Source organism: Lycium barbarum, chromosome 3, assembly GCF_019175385.1.
Source record: "Lycium barbarum isolate Lr01 chromosome 3, ASM1917538v2, whole genome shotgun sequence".
NCBI lineage: Eukaryota > Viridiplantae > Streptophyta > Magnoliopsida > Solanales > Solanaceae > Lycium > Lycium barbarum.
Genome location: NC_083339.1, coordinates 12,643,618 through 12,652,969, shown reverse-complemented (window position 1 = coordinate 12,652,969; position 9,352 = coordinate 12,643,618). Strand labels below are relative to the sequence as shown.

At 31.3% G+C, this 9,352-nt stretch overlaps 1 protein-coding gene across 1 annotated transcript; it reads right to left on the bottom strand.

Annotated features, from left to right (window-relative positions):
* Positions 1-1,774: 1,774 nt before the first annotated feature.
* LOC132630411 (laccase-17-like) lies at positions 1,775-4,984 on the bottom strand. The gene is made up of 6 exons (XM_060345991.1): positions 4,840-4,984; positions 4,370-4,521; positions 4,032-4,276; positions 3,800-3,928; positions 2,715-3,671; positions 1,775-2,124 (listed from the first exon to the last, which is right to left on the bottom strand). The coding sequence occupies exons 1-6, from the start codon at positions 4,927-4,929 to the stop codon at positions 1,994-1,996; spliced, it is 1,704 nt and encodes a 567-aa protein (XP_060201974.1). The 5' UTR covers positions 4,930-4,984; the 3' UTR covers positions 1,775-1,993.
* Between the last annotated feature and the right edge of the window lie 4,368 nt (positions 4,985-9,352).

Genomic DNA, 9,352 nt, shown 5'->3' with positions numbered 1-9,352 from the left:
TCCATTCTTTCATTTTCCCTTCTTGGTTGGCTCAAGTCACAGAGTCCAAGGTTAGGAAAAAATTGTGCCAATACGAACATCGTTAAAGTCAGTAACTTTGAATATATTTGACATATGAAAGTTTGATGACTTTAAACTCCAATCACATTGATCATCCATATATACAAGATAATACCTATAATATACGAAATATAATTTATTATACAACTTATAATAAAGTTATACTACATATATAATATTATTATATAACATATAATCAATTTATGAAAGGTATAGATAATTTATTCTAAAGGGTGCAATACAATTATACCAATAATATCTACGTATACAACTTATTATACTTCATATAACAAAATTATATAAGTAATATACATAATATAATTAGTTTATAAAATAAAAAATAGAAAATATTGTGACAAAGCAGTTACAGGAATATAGAATCCCCAGGAAATAATAGGTAGATAAAGTCCTAGAATTATTATTGTCACTTCAGCCTTCACGTGTAGTGGGTTTCCTTATATATAGGAAATCGTGTTACGATAGAACTCTTAATTAAACTGCTATGAAATGTTCATTGCATTTACATGTTACTAGTATGTAAATATTTTTATATTTTTGTCTACTTATGTTCTTTTCCCTTGTATATAGGCGAAGCTGATGGAAAATTAATGTGGTTTGTTGACTGTAGTGAAATTGAAGGTGAATAAGAGGTGCATGACCTTATTTTTTCTTGTGACAAAAACTCAATATAAATTTTCTTGGGGTTATGTTGGTTTATTCTTAACCTAAGTACTGTTGAAGAACTTAGACAATTCTGACCAGCACTACTGACTAGGAAAGGCGGTATTGGCTTGTCCAATTTAATTTTAATAAAATTATTAATTGCTCGACCTCTTCGTCTTGTTTAGTTCTCTTTCCCTTTTTACAAGATTACCTGAGTTTTGGACTCATAACACATTCGGATTGTGCTCGCTTAATCACTAGGGTATGTTCTTGAGGAGGGACAGTCAACGAAACAAATTAACAAATAAATTCCGCCAATATCCTATGATTTTTTTTACAAAAACAATTATAAATGCACTTATAAATTTACGCATCATTCTCACGTGTTTTAATCCCTCCGTCACAAAATAAGTGTGACTTTAACAAAAAGATTTTGTCCAAAATAAGTGTCGCTTTAGGAATTCAAGCTAAAAAATATTAATTGCTTCTAGCTACTTAATTGTGCTCAGTTCTCAAGAAACGTCTAATAAATAGGGGTAACTTAGTAAACTTTATATTGTATTTATTATTTTTCTTAATAGGCATGAAAGGAGCTAAAACAAAACTTATTTTGGGATGGAGGGATTAAAGAGAAAAATGTCAATTACTTTGGATGCAAGAAATATTAAGATAATTCAAAAGGAAGATGTGTTGGGATCGAAATAGTCAGGGCGTCATGCGGAAGCTAATAATTACAAACCTTGAGCGACGATAAATCAGACGACAAAGAAAATATACTAAAAAGACATAATATTATAATATAATTTGGTCAAGTGAACTAATATAGAATATCATAACCTATTGAGAGAATAATATCCCCTAAACAAGACTCTTTAATGACTACATTGTGGATGCTATTATATTTTTATGTAAGAGAGGGATCTTCAACTTATAGAATTCCGAAATTTTTCCTCCAAGAAAGGATTATTCGAATATGGATGAGATCTTTTCCACCAAGAAAACATTTTTGGAACAAAACACAATTATGGTAGAACCTAAATAAAGTAAGAAATTCAGGCAAACCCTAATTCTCTCATTATTAATTCCAAATATCTCAGAGTTTTGAATTTACAAAAAATCTCAACCCTCTCTTACACAATCAACTAAAAAGAACATACACAAACGGATAAGAAAAGGAAATACAAAGGATATCCACCAACTTACAAAACCAAAACAAGCATCAACAATCGAGAAAAAAATTGAGAGGTACAAATTGCACGAAATTAATTTCTCAACACTTGGGAAGGTCCATTGGTGGAGGAGGCAACTTTTGATTTGGAAGTTTTCCATCAAGAATCAACCATGCCATCCTCAATCCCCAACTTGTGTGAACTTCCAGGTGACAATGCATAAACCATACTCCTGGTGACAAACAATGACAATTAATATCATTATTGGGAGAGTCAGGAATTCTAACAAGGAGATTAAAAATACAATAACTCCACACGTAGACTTGACACTACAACACGATAAAACTTGTTAGCCACATACATTGAAGGTTCCAGTAAGTCAAAAGTGTAGGTTCTATATAAGAAGCTTTAAACTATATACTGTGTGCTTATTTTGAGTTTTTCATAGTCAAAGTCAAAGGTTTTGTTTGCAGCGAGATTGACATGTCTTCTAGCTGTAGTTGACTTTAAGCACACAGCTCATAGTCATCTATTTACGGTCTTGTACTCAATGGTAAATCAATTCATTTTTCTGCTTTGTACCACACATTTGTAAGATCTTTTTTACACTATTTCATGTATAGTATAATTCTAACGAATGTTTCAATTAAACCCTCTTCATGTAATGTAATTCCACTCCTGTAGACTATATGATAACTTTTCTATCTTGTTCTTTTATGAATAGATGCTTGTAGTTTATATAGTATCCACTTTGTTAAGCTAGCTATTAGACTTGTGAATGAACGATATTAGAAAACATTCAAATGCAAATTCTTAAGTTACCTGGATTATCGGCATGAAATCGAATAGCAACCCAACCGCCAGAAGGGACACCCACGGTGTTCCTCTCAATAGGGTCAACAAGGTTGAAATTTGATGGATCCTTATTAGGGTCAAAATTCCCAAACCCTTGACCAACAACAAAGAAGTTGAATCCGTGAAGATGAAGAGGATGACTTTCAGCACCAAGAATGCTTGTGTCTTGCATTACTAGCTCCACACTAGTGTTAAATGGTAAAACCATGAGTTTTGTATCATTGTTAACTAGGGTGTTATTTGGAGGGTTCCCAGTGTAGTTAAACCAATGTACAGGACTATAAGGAAAATCAGGCTTGTATACACCTTTGGATTTCCCAAAGAAATGAGATTGGAGAAGTGCAGTTGTAGGTAGTATAAGTGACACATTATTGATTGAAGCTGAGAATTTTGTGCCATTAGGTCCTTGGCAAGTTTTGTTTTGATTACAAGGACTTGTTCCAAGACCTACTGTGAAAAACAAACGTTTATTGACGTTTAGAGGTACATTAGCAGGGAATTGAGGAGTCGCGAGACTTCTTAATCTACTTGTAAAATTGGTGACAAAATTTGTGTCATTGAGAGCTGGTAGTAATGGCTTAAAAAGTGGTAGATTTTTCAAATGGTGTTTTGATTCTGATTCATACTCTAAAATTCCAGCAACTGTAGAGTTGTCAAATGTGCCAGGACCTGTAACATATGGCCGAGCAGTCATGTAAAATGTGGCATTAGGAAAATAAGTTTTAGTATTGAGAAGAACATTATAGGTTTGTCCCGGTGTAATAATAAGTGTATTTGTTTCAAAGGGCTTAATATAAACTCCGTCAGCATCGATAATTCGGAGAGTGTGATTTGCAATGCTGAAGAAAAGATCATCATTAAGGGCAGCATTGATCAATCGAAGAAGGTAAGTTTTTCCAGGCTTCACCTTCAGCTTAAAAGTATCTGTATAAAGAACATCCAAAAGTGTTAACATTCTTTTGTGCAATCTATATTGTGTCAATTATCTTGGAAGGGATGAAGGAATATTGGACAATATCATTCTAACTATACAAAAAATAAATGTTTACTACCTTTGCTTGAGCAATTATACAACGGGCCAGGAAGTCCATTGATAGTATAGGCATCAGAAACATTAGGACCTCCACCTGTTTGCAAAGCTTGGGCAATTATAGCTTCAGTGTCTGTATTGAACCATTCTCCTGTAACATATATTTGCATTAATCAGTTCACCAATATTATTGTAATAATTTCTTATATTTGCATTAATCATTTCAACTAGCTCAATAAATAATGACTTATTACCAAAGACGATGGGAACTTCTTTGTAGGGTTTGGCAAATGGATAAGGAGTATTTTTCTTTGGAAGAATGATAATAGGACCATAGACAGTTGATCTCAACCATGAAATATGTGCATGCCACCAAAAAGTTCCTCTTTGGCCAATTATAGTGAAATTATACACATATCTCTGGCCAGTTTGAATGGGACATTGTGTTATATATGCTGGTCCATCTGCCCATCCACTACGAATTTGTCGAATTCCATGCCTATTGGTAAGAGGACAAAAATATCATTCAGCTTCGCGGAAATTCTAAGTTAAAGTTAATTAATATTCTTAGAAGTAGGAAGTTTTTACTTACCAGTGGATGGAGATGTTGTTTTGGACATTATTGATCACCTCAATTTCAAGACGATCTCCTTCCCTTGCTACAATGCGAGGTCCAGGGAATTGTCCATTAACTGTAACAATACTCTTAGTGTGGCATAGTCTTGTCACATTTTGCAACTTTATCTGCAATATGAGAAGGACAATACGGTATTGTAAGTCATGCTAATTCTAAACACAAAATGATAAAGTGATTAGTAAAAGAATTTTAACACACTCGGATAGTCTAAAAGATACACATTTGTGTAAAAGTAATTGATAATAACAAGTAAAGAGTAGCCTAGCTAGAAAATAATATTAAAGCTGGTAACATATCAAAATTCACCCTAATATAAAATTTTATAATGTCGGCCCATAAAAGTTAAATCGAGCGATATGAAATAAGAAACTATGTATTTTAAATCGTGCGGTATGAAATAAGAAACTATGTAATAATATACATACTTCAAATTTGTAGTGTCTGGTTGCAGCTGAAACGCTATGGAGGAGACATGAAGCAATCAGAGAGATAAGAAATATTCCAATAGCACCCATTTTTGCACAGAAAATTAAATCTCTCTGCTTTTTCTTTTTGTACAAACTTGTTGCTGATGTTGTTCTATGAAGTGCATGGAAGTCGTATATATATAGAGATGTTCGCATGATGTTTGGTTGATTTGGTGAAATAAAAAATTAAAAGGATAATGAATTCAAGAGAAAAGTGAAAGGTTGATTGTAAGCTATCTTTGGTTAGTCCAACTGTTGTTGTAGAACAAACTTTGGAGTGGTGCCAAAGAATACACATATTTGTCTATTTGACATGCAAGAATTTCACTATGTATGGCTTTTCCTTCTTAATGACTCATGAGGTTAGATTAAGTAGCGCCTCATAGACAGCTAGCTAGGTATAGGCATGATTTGGACTCTCTTCCATACCGTAATATGATAAGGAAAAAACTATTAATCCCTCTGTTTCAATTTATGTGAACTTATTTTCTTATTAGTCCGAGCCAAAAAGAATGACCTCTTTCTATATTTTAAAACAATTTACCTTTATGCAATGATTTATAGCCATACAAAGCATATGTGACTCATTTAACACTACAAATTTAAAAGTCTTCTCTACTTTGTCATTATCATAATATTTCTCCAATGAAATATGTGTCGTCCTTATTAAAAGTATTTATCTCAAAATACTTATCATTTTATTTAACCAAGAAAATTAAGTATTTTTTTCTCATAACATACCAAAAAGAATTAGTTTAGCCTTATGCTTTTAAGCATTTATTAAAGAGCGACTACATGGTGAAATATTTTAAGAGGATAATAGTCAAAACAGTACCCTAATTAATACTTCTCCTTTTTAAGGAGCGTCAAATGAAAAATACAAGTAGTTTTTTTAGACGGAGGGAGTATATATATATATACAAGTTTTAGGTACGAATAGTACAGTAACAAAATCTAATTTAATATATATGTAAAAGCTTCGTGGCCAATGGGATAATATATGGGGTGAAATTAAAATGATTTCTCAGTATTCTAGCGACACGTTGATTCCTTGTACGCAACTACTTCCTCCAGAAGAGTTGCCAATCTATGAGATATAAATATTTCACATCATAATCAACAACTTAAATTTTAGTTCCTCCGTCCATTTTTACTTGTCCTTTATATTAAAAATAGATAATTCATTTTTATTTGTCCAGTTTAAATCAAAACAGAAATTAACACTTAGTTTCCAATTTACCCTTATTATTTACTATAATCACTTATCAATGCATTTCTCAAAACATTACATTTATTATATTCAAAGAGTGATATAATTAATAAAATTGTCATTTAATTGAAGGCTAATGACGTGACACAAGGCCTTTTAAAATGTAATATGAAGTTTTAAGAATAATAATATACTACGTGATAAAGAAAACATTTTTAAAAAAGAAAAAAAAATGTATGAGGGAAGTTTACTGATAATTGACAAGTCGAGCATAGCACCATGTTACAAAGACTAATCAATTAGGAAACGATGCTTTAAAATTAAGTAATTAGGAAAAGTAAGCTTCTAGATTAAACAGTCTTTTCAACTACTACATCAGGCATGTGGCGATAGATTAACTAATCGATCATCATATGGTCAATTCTTTTATACCTTTTCAACATCTATAATGCTATTAATAAGATACAATATGAATTTCACCACGAGTGTTACATCATCTCATATAATTTGTATTAGAAGCCAAACAAGAAATGGATGACATTGGTCCAAGACGACAATAACACAATCTTTTTTTACATAAGATTTTTTTTATTAAATAAAAGAAAAGAAGCAAGATATTAGCATGCCAAGTATTGTGTTTCAAGAAGAGTACAAGTTAGGAAGATAGAAACTGAAGAACCTTAAGTTGGTGAGACAAGGGTTTTCATTTGTTCGGTGTCTATCCATTTTCAGTATTATAGAACAGAGAATGTCATTTATGTTCCCATTTCTTCTTATAGTTCGATCTATTTAAATTAATTATCCACCTACGATTGTGGTTAGAAGTTGTTTTGCCATAGAATTATATTTCATTTCATTTTATTTATTATTCCTGGTACGAAAGTAACTTTTTGGGAAGTGGTAGGACAATTTTTCATCACTAGCAAATGATAGACCAGCTTTTGCTTCATTATTTATCCCTTTATGCAAAATCCTAAAATCTATATCTTTACATTGGGTGAAAATTATTTCTTTCCTCCAATTTTACTTTAATATATATCTTTCTCAATTTTGAACAATAATTACCGAAAGCAAAGCTACAATTCTATAGTCTAAGCTATTTAAGCTAGACCCTATGGCCTATCTCTATTAATGGTTACGATTTTATTATATAATTAATTTTTCAATGTGGCTACGTGCTTTTTTCTAATTAAATCTACACACTCATGTAAATTCTTTTAACTCCACGTCAGACGCGACCCAACCACAGGGCCACTGAAAAATTAAAACACAATCATTTTCTTTTCTTTTCTCTTTTCAATACACACCAAAAGCTTCAAATCACTCCTGGAAGTCTTGGATCGAACTCCGATATCTAGAAATAAAAACAGATTTTTGGATCGTTGCACATTTATGCTCAAAACGTCAAAATACGAAGCACATTAAAACTCGTCAGAATTAAACCAAAAATTATCGATCATATTTAAACACCAGCGCTTAGTCCTTGAAACAATCGAATTCTCATTTGAACCTCACATGTTTGAAATAAGATGGGTGAAGCCCGAAATCTACCAAATAACAAACTATTGTAAAAGTCGGCCACACAATATTGGTTTCTGACAAAACTTTATAGACATGTTTGAATTCATTATACGGACCTATCGAAATCTTTAAATCATGAATCCAAGCTCGTTTACCCAAAAAGTTGACTTTGGTCAATTCTAAGGCCGTTAGTTCGAGTTCAAATGCACCAAAAAATGCTCCCGAGACTCTTGAAACCCGTGCCACTCATGCTCGCATGTCATAAGTCATCAAACGAACCTATGAAAAATCTCAAATAAAGAAAAGGAGTTTTAGAACTCAAAATGACCGCTCGGAGTCTTACCTGTGTTTATGTAGTTTGCTCGCTGTATCTGAATAATATAGAAAACATAAATTTCGTCTAATTTCGTTTTCCAAAATTAATATTAATTCGATAACTCTTCATTTTCTAAATTAGAATCTAAGCACATGATTTACTCTCATAATCTGAACGCAGAGGTTAAATAACTTATGTTGTCATTCAACTATTCAACTGAAAAATAAATTCAAATTAATAACGATTTATTTATTTATTTATTTTATTTCTTAAATAAGTAGTAACTCTTTTAAAGCTATGTATGCAGGGGAATTGGGAAGAAGGGCAGCGTGAGCTTTAGTGGCTGTAGTGGTAGAAACTGGCTACGTGGCCCTATATTAAATGTTACGTGTTTCAGTCTTCTCTTCTTAAATGTTTATCCTAGTTCATTCAGTTTAAAATCAAACGTAGTATATTTTAGATTGACATCGTATATTCATTTTAATTTAATACACAAAACAAATCAGGAGTAATAATCTTTTCAATATATGTGGCAACATTTGCTTTTTAGTCATTCTAAAATGAATGACATTTTCTAAATTTGGAAACACATTTAGAAACCGTTTGAGCATGAGAATTTTGCACTTTTTTCCCATTTTTTTCTTCACTTTATTTGAAAATCAACATTTGACCATGAAAATTTCAAATACATTTGATATTTGGAAAACACTTAAAATTCTGTTTTCACGTTTTTTTTTTTCAATTTTTTTACTTTGAGTATATTCAAACCAATTAAATATTCTTTGCAAGAACTACAACCAAACACAACTTCATATTTAACTCCAACTTTAAAATTTCTAATAAAGTAAAAACATTTTATTTTCATGACCAAACGCCTACTTAATTTACACTTTAATTTTACCTTTAGTGAAAAGCGTTTTTTCTAATAATAAGATATTTTTATAACCGCACAAATGTTAAGAAATGTTTAAAACCATAAATTTCCAAAGTCTTATAATCGCATAAATATTATAATATGTCTATAACCACGAATTTTGAAAGTCGTCATTATTTCTTAAACTCCGTGCTCATTCAAAATTTACAACATAAATCAACACAAAAGAATATTAAATTATTTAAAAATTATTTATCCAATATTATAATTTTAAAGTAATACTGTCCGGGAACCAAACCACACCTTTTTATGTTTTTTGTGGATGTCAGCGTCAGTGTGAAAATTAAATTGCATTCTGGTTGAGCCAACCACGAGGCCTTTAATTCCTGTAGCAAGTTCAGTGGAACTGAATATTATGTAAGTTATACTGGCAGTAAATTAATTAGGAAAAATAATTTTTTTTTATATTTTTCATTCACTCTAATGAATGTATGATATGTATTTGAATATAGAATATAATTAACAACTGTTACTTAATCATGATTAACTA